The following is a 22,589-nucleotide window of genomic DNA, read 5'->3' on the forward strand; positions in this document are numbered from 1 at the left end:
GAGCAATACAACAGAAAGAAAAAAGGACAAAGATGAAGGAAGGAGAGAAGAGAGAGAAAACGAAAGGCAAATGAGACAAGAGGAAATAAGAAAGACAAGAAAAGGAAGAACGACAAAAGAAGAAAAGAGTTGAGAATAAAGGAAGGAAAGAGGGAAAAGAATAAAGAGAAAGGATAGGAGAAGAGGAAATAATAAGAAAAAGAGAAGAGGAGAAGAACGACTGGAGAGAACGAAGGGAAGGAGAGAAAAAACAGAACAACATAAACTGGGAGAAAAATGGATAATCAGGAGAGAGAGGTTGGTAGTTAGGTAGATGAAGGGACGGTAAAGGAGCTGGAGGAGGAGGAGGAAAAACTGGTTGAGAGAGAGAGAGAGAGAGAGAGAGAGACCACTTTTCCTTACCCTTCATGGCTTTATATCGCCCACCTTAAATTGGCAGAGTTTATTCGCCACTGGGAAACATCCCGAAGTTCAAGGCTCAAAATATCTCGGATTTTTTTTTTTTTTTTTCCATACGGCAAATAAAGTATAAGTTTCTGCCGATCATGCAGTCTGAAAGTTACAATAAAATTAAAATCACCTAATACTGGGAGTCTGCGTACATGGATTACAACAAGAAATATCACCTTTCCTGACTGCCTAAAGACGTGTGTGGAGTAGTTAAACCCCACCTCACACCTCACACGTACTAGTGTAATAGAGAATTCAGCACACACATTTAATGTCCGCCACGGCTGAGTTTCAAACACTGATTCAGGACACGCAGAACGGTTGGCAAAAGTGGATTATATATATATATATATATATATATATATATATATATATATATATATATATATATATATATATATATATATAGTATATTATTTACGCATGTACGTGAGCGCACACACGCACACATCCGATATATGTTGGAACTTTCTTTTAAAGAGAGAGAGAGAGAGAGAGAGAGAGAGAGAGAGAGACCATGGAAGTCCGAGGATGAACCATTTGGTGTTATTTAGAGCGACAACGAGGGCCGAGTGCCATCTCACGGCAGGGACGAAATAACCCCACTGTCTCACTCCTTTACCAATAACAGGGGGAGAAGGGAGAGAGGGAGAAGCTAGGGAAGAGGGAAGGGAGGGAAGGGAAGGAGCGAGGGAGAAGAGGAGGGAGGGAAGGGAAAAGGAAAGTATGACGTGGCTGAGGCTGAAAGAAAAGGAGAACGAAAGAAGAGAAGTAGGCGAGAAACAAAAGAGGTAGTATGTTAAATAAAATAGGTTTTCACTATGATACCTATTCTGAGTCAGCGAAAAGAACAGCACAGCAAGAACACTCGCCCTAAACACCAACTCCTCCAACAGAAACCGACACAGAAGGCCCATCACTCAGTAACGATGTACAAAACCGTTTTGGAAACTTCTCAGGTAAGGCTGAATGGAAATTATACTCACGATATCTTAACCTGTGTGGGAAAAGTGACATTAAGGAGCATAAACAACGACGTTGCACAAAACTTAATCTCCTTTGGTTTTAACACCCAACCTCTGATGCCCTTTGCATTTTTTCTGGCTATCAGCGGACTGTATTCAATTCAAGCAGTGCAGGGACTAATGAAGGCTATATCTAATCCTGCCAGTCCGAGAAGTCTATCCTACACTAATATTAATTGGCTGAAGATAACACGATTAAAGTATGATGAGTATAATATCGGACAACAGGGGCTTATTAAAGACGGTTTTCTGTACTACTCATCTGTGATAGTAGTAGCACAGGATGTAGAAGTTAGATAAGGAAGAAAACACGGAGGAAGAAGGAAGGAAAAAGGATATGGGAAGACAGAAGATACGGGGATGAGGAGGGAGAAGAGGAAAGAGTAAAAGAGAAAAAAAAAAGAGTATAGGTGCAAAGGATGAAGGAGGAAAGGAGGATGGGAATAATGAGAACAAGATGGACTGGGTAAAGGAAGGAGGGAAGGGGGAGGATGAGAAGGAGATATGAATAAATATGAAGGATGAAGGAGGAAAGATAGAGAAACACAAGAAGAACAAGGACAAGAAAGGAAAGGAGGAACATACAGGCAAGAAAGGAGGTAACGCGGGATTGGAGAATGAAGAAAGGAAGGAGGAGAGTAAGGAGGAATGAAGGAGGAAGAGAGGAAGGAGAAAGAAGGAAAAATACAGAAAAACAAAGATGATGGAGGAAGGAAAGGAGGAAAAATCAGGCAGGGAGGATGACGTGGGGGGTATAGAGAGGGATAGGGAAGGTATGGATGAAAGGGGAGGGGAGAATGAAAAAATGAGTGCGTGAAGGAAGAAAGGAAGGAAGGATGGAAGGAAGCAAGCAAGGAGTGGAAGGAATAAGAGGGAGGTATAAACATGCAGGCAGGAAATAACCACATCTCTCACCTTCACCAACAATGAGAACAGGAGAGAAGAGCGAGGAAAACAGGAAGGAAGGAAGGAAGGAGGAAGAGTGAGAAAGCATGACGGAAATGAAGATGGGGGAGGTGAAGCAGTGGGAAAGAGGAGGAAAGGAACATGGAGGAAGGCATGGAAGGGGGGAGAAGATGGGTAATGAGAGAGAGAGAGAGAGAGAGAGAGAGAGAGAGAGAGGGACGAAGGGGGAAATAAGGAGATGAATACACAATGGAAAGAGGACAGCAGGATGGGAGCAAGAAAGGGGAGAGAGAAGAAAAGGACAGAAGATGGAAAAAATATAATATGGAGAAGGAAGGAAGAAATGGGGAGGAGAAAGAGGGACTGCAAAGAAAAAGGGAAGAGGGAAAGAACAAGACATGGAGAGAGAAAACGGGTGAAAGGGTGTAAGAAGAGAGAGCAGAAGAGAGGAAGAGGAGGAATGTGAAGGCAGGGAGGAAAGATGAAGGCATGGAGGACGGAGGGACGAGGAAAGCAGGGAAGCGAGGAAAACAGACATGGTGACAGGAAACAAAAGGGCAGGAAAGTAGGATGGAAAGAAGAAGGGTGGTAGAAAGCAGGAAAGAAAGGAGAGAGGAAAGAACGGAGAGAGAAAGGAGAAGGGGAGGGAAAGTAGAATGTGAAGGCAGGGAGGAAATAACCCCGAGTCCCACTCCTTTACCAATAACATCGAGGGGGTGGTGGGGAAGGAAGGAGGAAGGGGAGGGAGGGAGGACGAGGGTACGGAGGGAAGACGGAAGAAGGAGAGTGGGAAGAAGAACGGGAAGGAATGGGTGAGGGGAAAGAATGGGGAGACGTTAAGGTGGAAAAGGAAAGTGAAAAGGAAAGAGGATGAGGAGGAAGAGAAGAGGTGAAAGGTGGAAGGGAGAAATACAGTTGAACATTAAAGAAGAAATTTTTGGAGAAATAAAACGCAGAAACGACTGAAAAAAATATGGGATAAAACTGAAAAAAAAAGCTGATACCAGAAAAGCAGAAAAAAAAAAAACAATTAGCAAAAATGGCCGCAGAAAAGCAAAAAACTCAATCCTGAAAAAATACCAAATCGAAAGGGGAAAAAAAAAATAGCACAAACATGGCAAAAATTAGAGCACCGATAATAGGATATTAATAAAAAAAAATGTGTATGAAAAAAAAAATAACAAAAATGAACGAACACGGTGGCAAAAAAAGCAAAAACTGGTGGCAAACATTGGCAAAATGCAGAAGAAAAACACGAAAGGAGGGGGGAAAAAAAAAGGTAAAAGAGAGAAAAGAGTGGTTACCTGGGAGATGATATGACAGGCGAGGAGATAGGACGGAAAGATTGAGAGAAAGGGAGAGAAGAGGTGGAGAGAAAATGAAGTCTGGGCAGAAGTGAGGTGGGGTAAAATGAGAGAGACAGAATGGAGGGAAGGGAACAAACAGTGAAAGAGGCATGGAGTATAGTGGGAGAATGATGTAGGGAAGCAGAGAAGAAGAAATTAATGTTAGACAGACAACATGCCAGGGAGGCAGGCAGGCAGGACTGAAGGAAGGAAGGAAGGAAGAAATGTAGGTAGGTAGGTAGGTAGGTAGGCAGGTAGGTAGGAAGGCAGGTGGGTAGGTAAGGACGTAGGTAGGTAGGTAGGAGGGAAAGGAAGGACGGGAAGAAGGCAGGTAGGAAGGAAAGAGGGATGGAAAGAAAGCAGGAAGGCAGGGCAGGAGGTATGGACGAGGCAGTGAAGCAGAAGGGCAAGGCAGTGGGATAGGTGACGGGGGAGGGGGGCGAGGACGTGGAGGAGGGCAGGGAGAGAGGAAAGAGGTGAAAGGGGGCCGGGAAAGGGAACAGGAAGAGGGGTGGAGGGGGACGGGGAGGCAGGGAAGGAGAATTAATGTGAGGCAGTCAAGACGGAACGAGGACAGGCAGGCAGGCTGGAGGCAGGAGAGACAGTGAGGCAGGCAGGGAGGGTAAAGGGAGAGATGTGGAGCAGGCAGACAGGGAGGCACGACTCGGCTGAGGGACAGGAAGACAGAAGGGAAGAAGGGAGACAGGAGGGAGGTAGAAAACGATGGAGATAGGAGGACGGCAGTGAGGATGGAGGCAAGGACGATGGAGACAGAAGGAAAGCAGGAAAAGAGACAAGAGGGAAATAGGAAGGTAGGTTGGAGGAAAGGAACGAATGAGGCAGTGAAAAGGGAGGACGGCAAGCAGGTGGCAGGAAGGGAAAGGAGAGAAAAGAGGTATGGAGGACAGGAAGGAGACCAAGAAAGGAAAGAGGAGAGACAGAGTGCGACATGAGGGGGGCAGGAAGGTTGGAAGGGAGGGAGGGATAAGAGAAACAGGGAGAGAGGACACTGGCTGGGCACAGAAAGGGGAAAGGCAGGAGAGACAACGGAATGAGGGATGAGGGGAATAAGGATGTGGAGATAGAGAGGGAGAAAGAGACACTGAAGACAAAGAAGACCGGGGAGGACAGAAGTGAGACAGTGGAAGAAGACTGAAGACAAGGAGACAAAGCAGACACATAAAAAGTGAATGAAAAAAAAAAATTACACAGAAGGAGGGGGACTGAAAGGAGAGACACGAGGAGACGAGACTGAGAGAGGTAGGAATGACACGATGACGAAAGGAGATAGAACCAGAAAAAGAGAGAGAGAGAGAGAGAGAGAGAGAGAGAGTGAGAGAGAGAGAGAGAGAGAGAGAGAGAGAGAGAGAGAGAGAGTGAGAGAGAGAGAGAGAGAGAGAGAGAGAGAGAGAAAGAGAGAGAGAGAGAGAGAGATGGGAGGGGAGGAGAATGCCGTGCGGTGGTAAGGTGGGGAGAAGTAAAACGAAAGAAACTTAGTATTAACTTTACAAACTTGTCCTGACGTCTAGAAAAACAAACTCCCGTGTGTGTGTGTGTGTGTGTGTGTGTGTGTGTGTGTGTGTGTGTGTGTGTGTGTGTGTGTGTGTGTGTGTGTGTGTGTGTGTGTGTGTGTGTGTGTACATCTACTTTACTGTCTGTCAGGTTGTCTGTGTGTATGTATACAGAGATGGACAGACTTTTGTCTATGTACGTAATATAAATACCCATGGACAAAATTACGAATAAACACAGGTACAGTAGGCTATGTAAGGTAAGCGCGCGTGTGTTTCCATAACTATGTACGCATACACAAGCGACCTACTAACCTGAAACTCTTGCCTATATCAACTAACATTTTTCCCGCTCTCCTTGCCAATCTCATTTTATGGAGGCCTGTCTCCTTTCTGAGTTTTAGCTTTTCTTCTCGAGTAGGATAAGTAACTACCCATAAAAGGGATTATTATTATCATTATTATTATTATTGTTATTATTATTATTATTAATCGAACTAATGAAGAGAGATTACAGCCCCTCCACCCGTTTAACCACTTCACTCTCATTACAATCTTTTTATTTAATTTTTGTAACTAGCACACGATTCTACTAAGACTGTACTAGAGTTTCACAGAAGTTAATGAAGGCTGTATATAATCCCTCTAGTTCATCGTCTCTCTTAAGCTGATTATGGTCGTCTGGAGGTACCTGGAATAAATAAATAAATAAATAATAATAATCAGATTAAAGGCGTTCATTTTCGCAGGATCCTCTTAAATTCTGACCTGGTTTTCAGGCAGTGTAAAAGAACTATAGACCGTGACTGTACATGACGGAGGGTGGCTTGGACTGGTATCAGGTGATGGGACGTAATATAAGGTTAACGTTATTTTTGCTGCAGCCTCTATGGACAGCTTGTGTGTTACCATATGACGTCTGGCAATATACAGATAAATATACCGGTACTGTACATGGATAGAAGATTTTTAAGTCTTCAACTGTTACATGGGTTAATATAATGAAACACTACCATGTTCTATATGCTGTCAATTCAACTTTGAGCACACACATATATTTACAAATATAAACTGGAAACTACGCGAAACAATTCTTCACGTCCAAAAAAGGCTAAATGTTACGTTCCACCTGACAAGTAAATTACTTACAAAATAAAAAAAATAACTACCCATAACACGTACTATTATTATTATTATTATTAAGTATATCTCAAAGCAGGAGATGGAAGGATGTTCAATTGTTGTTCGGTTAATAGTTTGATGTCCAGGTAACCCTCTGGCTGCTAGGTAAAGACAGACTTTCATTTAGTTATTCTGACAAAAACCAAACGATCAATAGCATATTTAATTATTGATATAACGCCAGTCAGGTATAGCCTACTTAGTTCTGGGTAGCTCCAGCAATACAAAAAGTTGAAAACTGGGAACTAAAAGTTGGGATTTAGGTCTAAAGCGGTTGGGGAAACTTCAGGATTTTTTGTGGTCACCGCCACTCGATTTCTCTTAAGCTGAGGGAAGCACCTAACCTTCACGGGGTTAAGACTTATCTCAATTAACCCCTACAGGATGCGAGGGGTTCTTCTGGATTTTAGTCTGACTAATGACGGACAAATTTCTTTCATCTGAAGAAAGCAAACAGCCCTTAGAGGATTGAGAGAGAACCTAATGAGAAAAGTAACCTGTAAATAGTGTCAGGGGATACAGGTGCAGGACCAGGGTATGACGGTAGTGTAGGGTAGTATTAGGTGTTCTAGGACTGAATAAGCTAGGGTAGCGTAATGCAGTGGAGAACAGCAGAACTGTGTAAGGCAGTGTAGTGCAGTGCAAAACTTTGAAGTAGTGTAGGACATAACAAAGTAATGTACTGTATAGTGCAATGTATGTTAATGATAATATTATGCAAGACTGCGCATTATAGTGTAGTGTAAAGTAATGCAGGCAAAGCAGGACAGTGTGGTGTACTGCATTGAATGTTAATGTTACAGATGGCTGTAGAGAATAATGTGGTGTATATGTAGGATATGTTGGGCAAGCAGGACATACACGTGTAGGATAGTGAGGTGCAGATTAATGTTGCGTATGGCGGTGGAGTGTATTATAATGTAGTGCAGTGTAGTGTAATGCAGTGTAAGATAGTACTAAGGCTCACCTCTTCTTGCCAAGCAGCAGGGAGCACAGATACAACTGATGTAGCTGCTCCGAGGTCAGCTCTCCCGTACTCGAAGTCATCCTGCCGCTGCCTTTCTCACTCACAGCCTCACTAATAAATATCCTGGCCTAACTATGCTCTCCTCACCCCAGCCTTTACTTCACCTTACTCAACTCGTGACCTTACCCCTCGACTTACTCTTTTATCTTCAACACTCTTAATTTCTAGCCTCAAGTTTCCTCTCTTCAATTCACTACTTTATTCGCCTCACTCTACACGTCACCTTACTCTTTTCTTCACCCTATTCTTTTTTCTTCAGCACTCTTAATTTTCTAGCCTGAAGTTTCCTCTGTTCACTGTAATCTTTACTTCCTCTTACTCTATTCCTGACCTTACTCTTTTCTCCGCCTTGTTTTTTTTCTTTTCCTCCCTCAAGCAGTCTCACTCTTAATTTTGAGGCCCCATGTTTCCTCTCCTCACTTCTCACTTTTTTCACCTTACTCCGCGTCTCCTTTTACTCTTTACTTCATTTTCCACTTCTCCTAAAGTTCACTCTTTTCTTTACCTTGCCTCTGTCTCACTTCTTTTCTGCACTTAACACTTCTTACCTTACTTCTCTTTGTCTTAACCTACGTCTTTTCTTCCAAATACACTTTGGCTTTTTCTTCCATATACACTTCTTTCTTCACTTATCTATTCAACTGAGTTTTCTTCACATCAAGGTCTTCTTCAGCTTAATCTTCTTATCTCACTCCTATTCTTGCCTCACTTTTATTCCTTACTTCAGGCTTCTTTTCAACTCAGGTCCCTTCTCTCTTCCTCTCACCTCACCTCTTTTTCTCCGCTAAATCTCTTCTCTCACCCCGATTTTCTCCGAAGCTCAAGCCTCTTCTCTTTAGCTAGTCTCCTCTTTTTTCTCCTCAACTTCCCTCTCTTCTTTCCATCTTACTCCTCTTCTCTCTTCGATCTTCCTTCCAGCTCAATTCTCTTTTTTTTTTCTTCTTCTTCTTCTCCTCACCTCTGTCACCTCACTGCACTACACTTCTCACCTCAGGCCCCTCCTCTCTTCTCACTCCTCAAGCCTCTCCTCTTTCTCTTCTCTCCTTTCTACCTCCTCATTCCTCCTCTCCCCCACCCACCGTCACCACTTCCTCCCTGACTCCATCTCTTCCCTTCACCCGACTCCTTTTTCCTGTTGGCTCGCCATTGTTACCAAGAAACACAAGAACGGGGAAGAAACCAAAAAGGAGAGAGGAAATGAGAGAGATGGAGAAGATGGGAGGAAAAGAAAATGCAAAGATGGGAGGGTGAGAGAAAGACGGGATGGAAGACACAGGAAGGAAAAGGATAAGGAGAAAAGGAGGTACGAAAAGGGATGGAACGGAACGGGGGGGGGGGGGGGAGGAAAAAGCGAAAGGAAGAGAAACAAGATCAAGACAAAGAATGGATGGAAATGGGAGGACAAACAAGGAAAGGGAAGATAAATATGAAAAAAAAGACACAAAACGGAAAATGAAAGGAAAATGCGAGGGAAGAGGAAGAAAAGAATGCAGACGGAGAGGAAAAAAAGGAAAGAGGGAAAGTAATGATAGAAAAAAGAATGAGGGGACAGAAAGGGGAACAAGAGAAAATGGAGAAAGAAATGAAATGAAGACAGAAGACAGCAAAAAGTAATAAAATGGAAAAGGGACTGAAGAAGTGAGTTAAAAAGACATGAAAATCAGAGAAATGAACGAAAACAAAAGAAGGGAAGTAGATATGAAGACAGTAAGAACGGTGGCTAAGAAAGCTGGGAGAAAAGTAAAAAGAAAGGGCAGTATAAAATGTAAGAAAAAGGTCTATGTAAGATATATGCTGACCCGAACAAAAGAAGAGTTTAGAGTTATGGAAAAAAGAAAACTCGATGAATCAGAAACAAGCAGACAACTGAAGAAGATAAAAAGTGAATGTGTTAAGAAAGTGGGATGTAAAAGAGGATAATTGGGGGACAGGGCTTAAAAGGGCTCAGAGAAAGGAGGAAGTAAAGAGGAGGACGAGCTGTGGAAGAGGAAATAAACGAAGTTTCAGAAAGGGTAAAATGATAAATGATGAAGAGGGTGCAGAAACGAGGCAGAGGAAGGAGGAAAAAAAAAATACTTGAAGACAGGCAGAGCAGGAAGACGAGAGTGAGATAAGAGGTAAAGCAGAGACAGGAGGATGAACAGAAGGAAGGGAAAGCGAGGGAGGAAGACAGAGAAGAAGAAGAAAACGAACCGAAAGTGTGACGAGAGGAGACGGGGAAAGAAGACCGAGGAGGAAAAGTAAAGAGGAAGATGTGAGAGAAAAGTGACCTGAAGAGAAAGGAGGAAGATGGATTTAAGGAGGACAGGTGAAGACAAGAGAGAGATAAATGAATGACATAGAAGAGGAGTGAAAGGAATAAAGAGGAGGAAGACAAAGTGTTAACAAAAGAGAAGAGGAAATGGGAGACAGAAGAAGAAGAGAAAAAGAGAAATGAGGGTAAAGAGGAAGAAGACCTGAGCTAAGCAGAGGATTCCTTCATACTTCTTTATCCTTCACTATTACGTTCATCAATCACTTCTTCAATAATTAATTTTTCACTAATTTCTCGTTCAGTGATATATTCTTCCTTCAGTTTCAGTTAACGTTCCTCAGTAAATTACCTTCTTCATTAATCGCGTTATTTAATTCCTTTTACAGTAGTAACTTCTTGACAAATTACTTTAACATTCACTTCATTAATTACCTGTTCACTGCTACCTTCTTCCTTCAGTCTCACTTACCGGTCCCTAGTCATTTCTTCATTAATTACTCTTCCATTAAAATCATCTTGACTAATCACATCATCATTAACTTCTACTTCCGTTCACTTGCTCCATCGAGGGACATGGTCTTGTTCCGTCTAGCTCAACGTTCATCATCTTTGAAAGCTAGGAGAGATTCTGAAATTCAACAGCATTCATTTCAAGGGCTTAAGCAGGGAGAATGCAAGTGTGGTTAAATTCACTGGGTATTTTACTGATAGATGTTTTCCTAGCTTTTTGGTTAGGTTAGGCTGCACTGGGTTAAGGTAAAGTTAGGTATACGTGAAGTTGAGTTGGCTTGGCTTAGACTATATTTTTAATTTTCCAGTATTTCATCCAGTTGAGTCAACAACCACAACGCTGACGCCGACGACGACAACGACGGAGGTTTGTACAGACCTGCCTGTCTCGTACTAGATTACACGGGACATCGTCATATTATGACGGCAACGACCTAAGTTCATATAGACCTGCCTGTCTCACGACGAAGTAAGTTCATATATACCTGCCTGTCTCATAGTAGGTTACACGGGAAACTGGGTCATCATTATCATCATGACAAAACGATGACAACGACGACAATAAAGATGATGAAGGAAATAATAATGATCATGATGATGATGATGATTCATAACACTGTCTCCTTTAAACCACTAACCCTAGTAACATTATGACGATTTGCAACACCTTCATAGTTTTGCCTACACAAGAGGATTTTCATCACACTGAGAGAGATCTCGAGAATGGGTGACATTTTATATTCCAGCATTGTATTCCTGTTCCCGTCAGACATTAACATATATTCATCACGTCGAAACATTAATGTGTGGAGAGTACAGACAGAAGCGTGCAATGGGTTGGGCCACACTCTTTTCACTTTAACTTTTCCTAAAACTGAATGCTGGGTTTTAAGAACACATTAACACTAGAATATGATGCGAGTCACGAAGAAATGCTATTGAAAGGATGCAGAATTGTAGCATTACTTTTTCTGCCACTAAGCTACGTGAAGTATGTTGCAAAAGAACGAAAATCTAGGCCAAGTTAAGGTGAAAGGGGTATAGTGGTTGGCAGTAAGGAATGCTGGGGGAAGTGTATAGTGAAAACTGGAAGTGTAGGTAGGATGGTAGGTGTGATGCAAATGCTGTAAGTCAAAGGCGAGAGAGCAAAATTATAGGTGGGGTGGGTGACAAGGAGTGGGTGGGATAAAACGATAACGGATGGTGTGTGTGTGTGTGTGTGTGTGTGTGTGTGTGTGTGTGTGTGTGTGTGTGTGTGTGTGTGTGTGTGTGTGTGTGCCGAAAAAGTGTATTAATATTCCCCCCACGCAGTTCCTACTAATCTTACCCGAGTCGTTTATTTTTAATTAATTTTTTGGACTAGCCGGCTAATAACGTGCTAATAGAAGGGTAATTATTTCATTATTGTTCATGTATTAATATTCATTCGGGCCACCACCGCGCCTCATCCTCATAATAATTAGGCTCGTTACTTAATTATGGGCAATGGCATGGCTTTAAAATGAACACGTTTATCTACCTACCACGTTAGGCCAGTTTCTGTCTATCGTTATGCGGGGACCTATCTATTAGGGACCCAATTTTTATCTATCGTCAAGCGGGGAACTCTCTACCATGGCTCCGTTTTTTTGTGGTGTATAGAGGAATTGTGTCTATCGCTAACAATGGCGCGGCCTCAAAATGAAAGCGTTTATCTGTATTACCTACCATGCACGGCCCGTTTTTTGTCTATCGTATGGAGGGAATTGGGTCTATCCTTGACAATGGCACAGCTTTACAATAACACTTTTATCTAGTTTTGTCTGTCACAGCGACTCTTTTTGTCTATTGTTATGCACGAACTGTATTCACCGTCAACAATAAAACAGCTTTCATATAAACTTAGTTACTTTAGCACTGTACCGTAGCTAACGCCAGACGATATTATTCAGCTAGGAGGGGGTCACGGGAAGCTGAAACAGTTAATGGCAACACTGTATGCTACCTAGCTGCTCACGACGATAACAGAAACAACAACAACAACAATCAGGAACTTATACCGGCATCTACAGTCGGTCAATTTTTACCTGGCTGACCCGTGCCACTCCCACGACTTGCAAACCAGGTCGAGTGTGCATGAAATTCGATGAGCCATATTTATAAGGTAGGACTGCGTGTCTCTGGTTCCTGGCCAAATCGACCCTTCAGTCTGACAACATTTGGCCATATACTCAACGTAAAGGGGTTAGGGATCTTCGTCTGGATACAGCAGGCGCGGAATAAATTCGTGCCATGGATATTGTGAGGTCAAATTAATTTACCTCGCTATTAGCTGACTGTCAAACCTGACGCGGCATTAATTAAGTGAAACTGAAAAAAAAAAACTACATTAATTATTGCCAGACAAAAGAAGTATATTTGGAAAACTGTCAAAAAGTTATAAAAAAAAATGAAAGCAGTTTCATATACATGCTCGTTACCGGTTCCAGACGAAAACTCGACATTTTATTGAGTAGAGTCGACCACGTACTGAATTCTGGCTACTCTAAGACGATTTTGTTGAGCTGATGAAAACCCCTGCCTTACATTAATTTTCCTTTCTAGCGTGGCAAGTCATTTCTTCATTAACATTCTCAAACTAAACAGACGCACTCTCAGCTGAATAAAATCGTTAAGAGTTGTTCTGAACATGAAACATACCATCCTTCTTCCCAATTCTCTTTTCGTTCCCCTTACATCCATTCGTACCTATATATCTCTTCCATTTCTCTCCCTCCGTCCCAGTCTACCACTATCCTCCTCCATATTTCTCCTATTCCTTACCCTCCCTCCTCGTGACTTCTGCTTTTCCTCATCCTCCCCCATCCTCTTCCCCCCCTTTCTACTTTCCCTCAATTCTCTCCCTCTCATCCTTCCCCACACTCTCTCCTCCACCATCGCCTCTCATCTCTACCCCTCTCCCCTCCTAACGTTCCCTCTCACTTTCCTCCCTTCACTCTTCCTCTCCTTTTCTCCTCTCCTACCCGCTTCCTCTTTTCTCCTCCAACCTACTCCCTTCTCCACCATCCGCCCTTCCTCTTCTCCTTCGTCCCATCTCACTCTCTCCATCCTCCCTCTTCCTCTTCTTTCCCTGCATTCATCTCTCCTTTCTCCTCCCACCTTTCCTCCTCTTACCCTCACTCTATTCCTCCCCAGCCTATTTCAATCTCCTCGTCTTCCCGCTCCTGTCCTTCTCTCCCCTCTCCTCTCTCTCTCCCATCTCCCCTCCTCCACCTCTCTCTAATTTCCCCTCCTGGCACTCCCTCCTCCCACCTCCCCTCTCTCCCCTTCCCCCTCCCCGTTCCACCCAGACCCCGACACCGGCCAATGAATATGCAACGGCACATTTTTGCGCCAAATCTAATCAGGAAGGCAAATTGGTATCACTTTCTACTCCCACTATAATTCAATGGCGCCCCGATAAATACCCGAGGTCAATTCCATTCAAACGGGAATTACCGAAACCGTAAAAATGCCGTGGCTGGATTCAATGTCAGGGGCGTTAAAATTAGCAACAGAATAAAGAAAGACGTAAATAAATAAAAGAAAAGAAAAGATAATGTACAAAATAAAGATAAAAAATAAGTTCATCCTCCTACCCCGTCCTAAGTGAAGGGGTTCGAGGCTAGGCTAACGAAATCTAGTATATTTAACCTCTTCAGCCCGAGGACGTATGTTTTTTTTATCTTTCCTGCTACCAGACGATTTAGTACAGCTTAAGGAATCAGGACAGCAACTCAGCGTACGTATATGCAAAATTAGAAAAGCGTAATGTGCAGGAAAATCAGGACACAGTTTAAGTAAATATTAAACGAAAAATCGAGACAATAAAAACAGTATGTGGGAAAACTCACGAGAGAATCTACGCAAAAGATCTGAAACGAGCAGGGAAAAAAAAAAAAAAAAAAAAAAAAAAAAAAAGAGGAAAATAGTGCGGGAAGGCCGAAAAGAATCAACGTTAACAGAGAAAGCCAAAAATTATTTACGTGAATGGACAGCAAAACGAACACTAAAATGAGCAAGAAAACCAAAAATACAGCTAGAGGAAAGTTAGCAGGGGAACAGAAAGCAGGAAAGCCTGTAAAATGAGCAGGGTAAAAAAAAATAGATTATGCATAAAAGACCGTAAGAGCGTGGGAGGTCCAACATAAATATACGTACATAGCATGGTAAGGCCGAAAATACACCTACATAGTGGAGCGGTGAAGTGAAGGCTGAGTAAAAAGCACAGGAAAACCATGAAAATCATCGCAAAAGAAGTTTAGCACAGCCAAGAGAAAATCTACGCAAATGGCTGGGTCGTCAGGAATGAACCTTAAAAAAAAGTGAGGAAATCAAGGCTCTACACAGAAATGAAAAAATGAAAGAAACGCAGGACAATAAGTAGAATCTAATTAATAAGAGATGGAAAGCCAAGAATCAATGCAAAAAACGCAGGAGAGCCTAGAGCCTGAAGGTAAGTAAAGGCCCCGCGAGAAATACATAACAAACATATAAAAATGTGAGGAAAAGCCAAGCATCTAAGAATAATTATTGCAAAGTTCATTAGAAAATCTAGGGATAGCGCGCGCCAAATGTTGAAGCTCGAGAACTAGCTGTGTGGTTGGTGGCGGGTGGTGATGGCAGCTGTGTAAACATGCGAGTCTACGAGGGGAAGAAACGAACAAGCCTAACTGTTTATCTACTGACAAACACAGGCGCGCGCACACACACATACACATACACACACTCACACACACACACACACACACACACACACTGAAGAACGGTGTGTGTGTGGGGGGGGGGGGCTAGCGCGAGAGTCCTTTGGTCAATGCAGGTAAATAGGTCAGAGTGCAGCGAGTTAGTCCATTGATCCGGTAATCTGTGGCTGGTAGGCGGCCGGGTAAATCACTACTCCTAAGCTTACGTGGGTCGCCAGTTCCATTTTCTGTCAGCCTGGTAGGACAGTCATAAGGTAATATATTCGCAAACTGATATACCTGCACGTAGAGTCAAAGAAACAACTATCTTCCCAGTTCCCTCTGAAGAAAATTACCATATGGCGAAAAACACTGAAAGCCATTATCGCTGCTAGTAAGTGTTTCAGATGGTTCAATTTTTCCGTCGTGTATCCGTCAAACTTTGGGAAGATACTCGTGTCTGTACATAATTCATTAAAAAAAAAAAAAATACCCTGTACTGGTTAATTATTATACTCACCTCTACACTAATGTAAGTCAGCAGTTCCATGCTTTGTCAACCTGGTCAGTAACTCATACAATAATACATACCCAATTTCCTTCCCTACACGTAAGTAATTCATAAAACAGACTACATCCACAAAGTAAAAAGACAAGAAATTTCTGGTACGCCTTCATGTATCGGGCATTCTCCCCTAAATATGTGAATACACGAAAATTCCATAGAAAACTGCGTATTATATCCATCTGGGACAAGATCACAACAAAATTCGTGGTAATTTCCCTCTGGTAACTGGAAATAAATCTTGCAGGAAAGGTAAATGACACCGGAAGATACAAGTACTGAGTTCTCCGTTCACTGTCCTTCCTGCAGAAAATATCTAACTTACCACAGAAAATTAACAGATCGTAAGTTTACCTGACAAATTTAGCTCAACAGACGGGTGCCAAAAACAGCAAAAAGGTTGGTCCCTTAAGCCCAGCTACGTCGTTAAAATTATATTCTTGTTACTTATGGGATTTCTTTCATGCATTTCGGTGGCAACTTTTCGAAATGGGGCAAACTGATATATCCTTCATTATGCCTTCAGTTCGAAGCATTACACGACTTGAAAAAACCGTCAAGAAAAAGCAATCAGAGTATTATCCCATACACTTTTTATATTAACTTGGTCAAGATTTTCGTCCTACCGCAACTTATTTCATACAGCTGAGGCAGAAAAAAAAATGCTATAGCTCTACATCCTTTTCCACAGAACTTCTTTGTGACTAGCATCTCTTACTACCGTACTCTTACAACTCGGTATTCAAGACAGAGAGATGGAGATTTTAGGCAAAGTTAAGGCAAAAAGGGTATAACAATCACTCTATCTGATGTAATGGGTTAATTCTCTCACTGCTCACGTATACCATTCTGGATAACGCAAATCGACGTCTATTAACCTTTTCAGACCGAGGACGTCCATTATTTAGCCTTATTCTTGCTACTACCTGACGATTTTATTTGTCTTTCTTAATGGTGGAGTTTTATTTGAGGCTGCTTCTTACTCCTCCACTGCCAGAGCTATCCCTAAGGTTTAAAATCCCCCCTCTCTCTCTCTCTCAAGACCATGATCAATAGTGCTTTCATAATCACTCGATCCAACAGTCAAGGAGGAAGGAACATCTCGACTGGAGAGAGAGAGAGAGAGAGAGAGAGAGAGAGAGGAGCGTTAAGTGGAAGACAAGTGAAGCTAAGTGGAGAAAGAATGGTGGAGAGGAAGAAGTGGCAGGAGGGGTTGAGATAACGAGAAGGGGGAAGAGGGAGGAGGGAAGGGGAGGAAGGAGGAAGAGGGGGTGAAAAGGAAGGGGAGGAGGAGGAGGAGGAAGGGGAGGAAGGGGTAAGGGGGAGGGAGGAGGGAAGGATTGCTACTAAAACTGAGACGCAAGTGAAAGTGGATTAAGTGAAGTGGAGGGAAAAAATGGAGTGGTAGAAATGGAGGGAGGGAATGGACAAGGAGAGGTAAAAGTGGAGGAAAGCTGGAAGGAGAGAGTAGAGATAACGAGAAGGGAGGGAGAGAGAAGAGGGTGAGGAGAGTGAGGGGAGATGAAATAGTGATAAAAATACGAGTGGCAAATGAGGAAGTGGATTAAAAAATAAAATGTGTGTGTGTGTGTGTGTGTGTGTGTGTGTGTGTGTGTGTGTGTGTGTGTGTGTGTGTGTGTGTGTGTGTGTGTGTGTGTGTGTGTGTGAGAGAGAGAGAGAGAGAGAGAGAGATTAACTCTTCTTTTCCCTTTCCATCCCAACGGTACCATTCTCTCTTCTGTCTCTTCCCTCACTTCTCTTTCCCTTTTTTTCTCTTCCTGTACTAACCCTCCCTTCCCTTCCCTTCGCTATCCTACTATCTCTCTGCCTCCCCACTTCCTCCCCCTCTCTTCCCTTCTCTCTTCCTTTCTTTTCTTTCCCTTCATCCTTTAGTGTTACATTCAGCTACGACAACTACCAAAAATTCAAGAGGATAATGACGCTATAAAATCGGGGAATGGAGAAACAGCGACATTACTGAGAGAGAGAGAGAGAGAGAGAGAGAGAGAGAGAGAGAGAGAGAGAGAGAGAGACTGGAATGGGGTGGATGGGATAAAACAAATGGAAATGGAGACAAAATGGAATTCGTATGGGTGACGGGAAGACAGGTATGATTGTGATGATGATGATGATGATGATGATGATGATGATGATGATGATGATGATGATGATGATGGTGATGATGATGATGATCATTATTATTATTAATATTATTATAGTATTAGTGTCAGTATTAATATGAGGAGGGGGAGGAGGAGGGGGAGGACGAGACATGAACTCAAAGAGCAAGGTAAGAAAAAACTCGACAAGGAAAGATCAGATAACACGAAAGAGGGAAGAGAGGGTGAGAGACGAGGGAGGAAAGAGAAGGTGGGAAGAAAATGAATGGGGAGGAGAGGAGAGAGAACAGGCAAGGGAGAGAGAGGGGGAGAGTAGGGTGGGGGAGAGAAACGAAGAGGAGGACAGGGAAGAGAACATGAGAAAGCAGTGGGAAGAGCACAGAGTGAGAAAGGATAGGAAGGGAGAAAGGAGAGAGGGAGAAGGAGAGTACAAGAGAGTGAAGGTAAGATGGGGAGGGAGGGAAATGGGTGGGAGGATAAAAGAGGGGAAGAGGAAGGAGAAAAGAGGGCAGAAATAGCGAAAAACAGATGAGTGTCGATGCAGTTAACGAGAAAAAAAGGAGGAGGAGGAGGAGGAGAAGGAAGAACAGGAGGAGGAGGAGGAATAATGCTGAAAGGGAAGAAGGGTAATGAGGCGTTTAAGTATGAGGAAGGAAGAGAATGGAAGGATGTGGAGGAGAGGAAGAAGGGACTAAGCATGGATACCGGAAGGATATGGAGAGGGAGGAGGAGAGAATACGGACAGTGAACGGATGTATATGAAAAAGGATAGTAAAAGTGAACTGATGTGGTGAGGGAAGAGGGAGCAAGACACTGGGAGGAGGAGGAGGAGGAGGAGGAGGAGGAGGAGGAGAGAGAGAGAGAGAGAGAGAGAGAGAGAGAGAGAGAGAGAGAGAGAGAGAGAGAGAGAGAGAGAGAGATTGTGGAGATATTAATGAAAGAAATGAGACTGCAATGAATGGTCTTTGAAACTCCCTTCAGTACGATGACATTCTTTTCCCCACTCCACAGCTCACTGGGAATGGGTAGGACAAACTATTCTTTCAGGTGGAGGGCGAGGTTGTAAGAACACGCAATGTCACAGCAACAAGGGAAACTACTGAAGATACAACAGGTCTAACTCTAACACTATTCATTTATCGCACTAAGGTTTCTTGATGTTCCCTGCTGTGGGGTGGGTACAGAAGCGAGAGTGAATACTGAGAGTTGAGTAAGAGTACATTATTAATGCACGATGAGAGCGGATAATGAGCGCGCGAAGACCAGTAAAAAGAGGGAGATTGCAAAAAATGGAAAGCTAAATTGGAGTTGGTGGACAGAGCTACGCGAAAGAACATACTGGTAAAGAACAGGTAAATTAGAGTGGAGTATGAATAAGCAAAGTAAGTGAATAAATGAGTGTACTGGAGGAGCATTATCAGCAAACAAATTCGTGACTTCCCAAAGAGTACATATTATAAGTAACATGTATTAGTAATGTTGTGGCTCATAAGAAGAGAGCGAAGTACAGAACACACTAGCGGGGCCGTCTAAATCGACCTTACCACCATAACCGTGTCCGATAAGAAGAGAGCGAAGTACAGAACACACTAGCGGGGCCGTCTAAATCGACCTTACCACCATAACCGTGTCCGATACCAAACAGAACGCGTGCCTGTGTTCAGTGGTTTTGCACTCGACTTTTGGTGGTTATTCGTCTGTTTCTGTTTTACCGTTTTCCGGATATAGAGTAATAATAAAGTTTATTAATCGTAAATGCAGGAAAAGAGTCTCGGGCTACAAGGTCATGGTGCATGCACAGTAATTTTCAGGTTAAACGACCCCAAAATAAAAACGTGAGGTCACGGTAACGAGCGCTGATAAGGAGAACTAGAGCACCAACACCAAAACAGAGGGTGAGGGGGGAAACTCATCAGGAAAGGTAAAAATAGTGCTACCAGAGGATGGGTTGAGTATCCATTCACTCATTCCTGCACTACAGCTGCGTCCACTGGAATACATAAAGTAAGGGCCTAGAGTAGGAGTGCAATTAAAGTGGTTATGCTAAAATGCAATGGGAGTAAAAAGAGTGAATGGAGCGACTGAGTAAAGGAGTGTGGCTAAAATTAAAGGCTGATAGTTTGTGAAAGTGAAGCCAGAATTTGAGTGCTAGTAAAGTCAGATGAGAGAGAGAGAGAGAGAGAGAGAGAGAAAGAGAGAGAGAGAGAGAGAGAGAGAGAGAGAGAGAGAGAGAGAGAGAGAGAGAGCAACTGAATGGAAGGGTTTAATATGGCAAGGTGTATAAAAGAGGGTGGTTAGTCTGTGAAAACGAAGCCGGAGTGCAGAGGGTACCTATAATCAGAGCGAAAAAAAAAAAAAATGGGCGTTTGAGTGTGAGTTTAAGTAAAAATGTAAAAAAGTAGTGTGTGAAAGTGAAGCAAGAGACAGGTGTGCGGAGAGTGGATATAGAGTGAAAAAATGTTACAGGCTGGGATGATTACAGGAGTGTACTGTATATATATAATGAAAAAGCTGGGTAGTGTGTTAATGTGAAGCCAGAGTTAAGAGTGCAAAAAAATGGATACTCAATGAAGAAATAAATAAATGTACAAATAAACAAATAAATGGAGGGGTTGAGTGTATGAATGTGGTTAAAATTAAAAAATGGACAGTTTGTGAAAGTGGAGCCAAAGTTAGAGTGCAGAGAGTGAATAAAGTCTGAGTGAAAGAAAAAATAGTGAAGCAGGGACGGGTACAGGGGCGTCCATTCACCGAGGCCTGCACTATCGATGCGTGCGTCCGCCATTGTTGGGTTACATCCACTAGTTTTGAACCAGGCAGCTCTATTGTCGTCTACCCCCCCTCCATCCCCCAATCCCTCCCTCTCTCTCTCTCTCTCTCTCTCTCTCTCTTTCCTCTTTACCTTACATCGCCCCACTCTCTCTCTCTCTCTCTCTTCTACCCTCACCTTCTCTTCCTCCACCCTCTTTTTCAGGTCCCCCTCTCTCCCTTGTTTCTTTTTCCTGTGGCACAATCTGTCTGTCTGTCTGTCTGTCTGTCTCTCTCTCTCTCTCTCTCTCTCTCGTCCATTCATTCCTTTCATTTTTCTACATTCACTTCCATTCCCATTCATAAGTGTTCACCTGCATTCTATCATTTCTTTTTTTTTAATTTCTTTTTTTTCAATTACGGAAGCCTTTTACTTTACCTTCTTTGAAATTCTCTCACTTTTTCTCTTGCATTCAATTTCTCTTATTTTTCTTATATTATATTTACCTCTTTTCATTTTTCTTTACTGTATTTCCTAATTTTGTACCGTATTATCTTCGAATTTTCCCTTGCTTATTCTTCTCCATTTTTTTTTTCTTTCAGGTATCTTCCTTTTTTCTCCTACATTTCTCGTCCACTTTCTTCATCGCCTCATTCGTCACATCTCTCAATTCCTCTTCGATATTCCTCTCGATATATCTTGATTTCTTCCACTTCTTTTAATTCAATCATCATATTTTCCTTTTATTTAACTCTATTTCTCTTCTATTTCCTCTTCACTTCCTACTTATTTTCTTTTGTTTCCTTCTTCATTATTATCTTCCTTTCCTTCCTTTATTCATACGTCTCTTTGTGCTCGTTTTCCTCCAATATTCTCCTTTGGTTTTCCTCTTTGGCGTTCTCTTCTAATTCTTCTGTCCTCTTAATATTTCCTTCAATACCGTCTTCCACTTTTTCCCTCGTTCATTATATTCCTCCTGATTTCCTCTTCCCTTTCCTCATTTTTTCTCCATTTCTATCCTCTTTTCCGCCTTGTTCTTCATTTTCTTCTCTGTCTTCCATCTATTTACATACTTCTTTTCCGTTTCCCTCTTCCACCCTTTGTTCTGCATTACTCTGGCGCATTTGTTCTCCCTGCTTCTGTTCTTCTTAACTTCGATGTTCAATTATTTTTCAGTTCTGCTCTTCATTTCCTTCCTTAATTTTCTTTTCAGTTCTTCCCCCTCTTCATTATATTTCTCTTTCACTTCCCCTGCCATTATATTTCTCTTTCTTTCTCATTTTTCTCACTATCTTCACTGCTTTTCTCCTTTATTTCTTACCTGTTCATTATATTCTCTCTCTCTCTGCTTTCCCTTTCAATAAATATTTATAAATATTTCTTCTTTTCTCACTAACGCCTTCATTTTTTTCCTTCATTTCTATATTTTCTCCACATTTTCTTCCACCTTTCATTTTTCACTCTTTTCTTTACGTCCTTACTCCGTCACTCCCCCACCGCTACACAGCTCCTCACTTTCCTCAAAATTTATCATTCCATTAGCTCTCTCTCTCTCTCTCTCTCTCTCTCTCTCTCTCTCTCTCAACTGCTTTCTAAATTTCACCACTATACAGTACTGTAATTCACCTTATCCTCTCTCTCTCTCTCTCTCTCTCTCTCAACTGCTTTCTAAATTTCACCATTATACAGTACTGTAATTCACCTTATCCTCTCTCTCTCTCTCTCTCTCTCGAACAATTCATCATTATCAGCAGGCTATTCACTGCTTAATCCCCCTCCCGTTTCTTACCCCGCCCCCCCACCTCTCTCTCTCTCTCTCTCTCTCTCTCTCTCTCTTCATTTGCAGCTTCTCCCTTTCTCAGTTCTCATCTTCCCTTATTCCTTCCTACCTTTCCCCCTCTTCCATCCAATCTCCTTCACTCCATCCATCACTCTCTCTCTCTCTCTTTCTCTACTTACCGCCCTTATCTCTTCCCCTACCATCCATCTCTAAGACGGTATGTGATCAGTTCCATCCGATGTATTATTTTTTCCCTCTCCAGACGATTTAATTCACCCCAGCACAGACTTCTCGAATTATTGAGGTTATTATTGCCATTGTTATCTTCTCTAGTAAAATAAGAATAAAATCGTCTGGTAGCAACAAGAGTAAAATAAATCAAGTCTTCTGGGGGAGAAGGATTAAATTGTCTTGTACCATCATTTTCTTTATTTTTAATCGGTTACCCCCTTTCTGCTTTTCTT

The 22,589-nt window shown here is 42.4% G+C and overlaps 1 protein-coding gene across 1 annotated transcript in view; it reads right to left on the reverse strand.

Annotated features, from left to right (window-relative positions):
* The window catches only part of LOC145402267 (uncharacterized), a 141,429-nt gene extending 133,844 nt beyond the window's left edge, over positions 1-7,585 (reverse strand). Inside the window, exon 1 of the mRNA XM_080274398.1 lies at positions 7,388-7,585. Coding sequence (XP_080130524.1) covers positions 7,388-7,467 — 80 coding nt within the window. The 5' untranslated portion in view covers positions 7,468-7,585. The remainder of the gene's footprint in view (positions 1-7,387) is intronic.
* Positions 7,586-22,589: the final 15,004 nt, after the last annotated feature.

The sequence above is a fragment of the Coenobita brevimanus genome, chromosome 6 (assembly GCF_032717465.1).
Source record: "Coenobita brevimanus isolate Jiangsu-jjx chromosome 6, ASM3271746v2, whole genome shotgun sequence".
Lineage (NCBI taxonomy): Eukaryota > Metazoa > Arthropoda > Malacostraca > Decapoda > Coenobitidae > Coenobita > Coenobita brevimanus.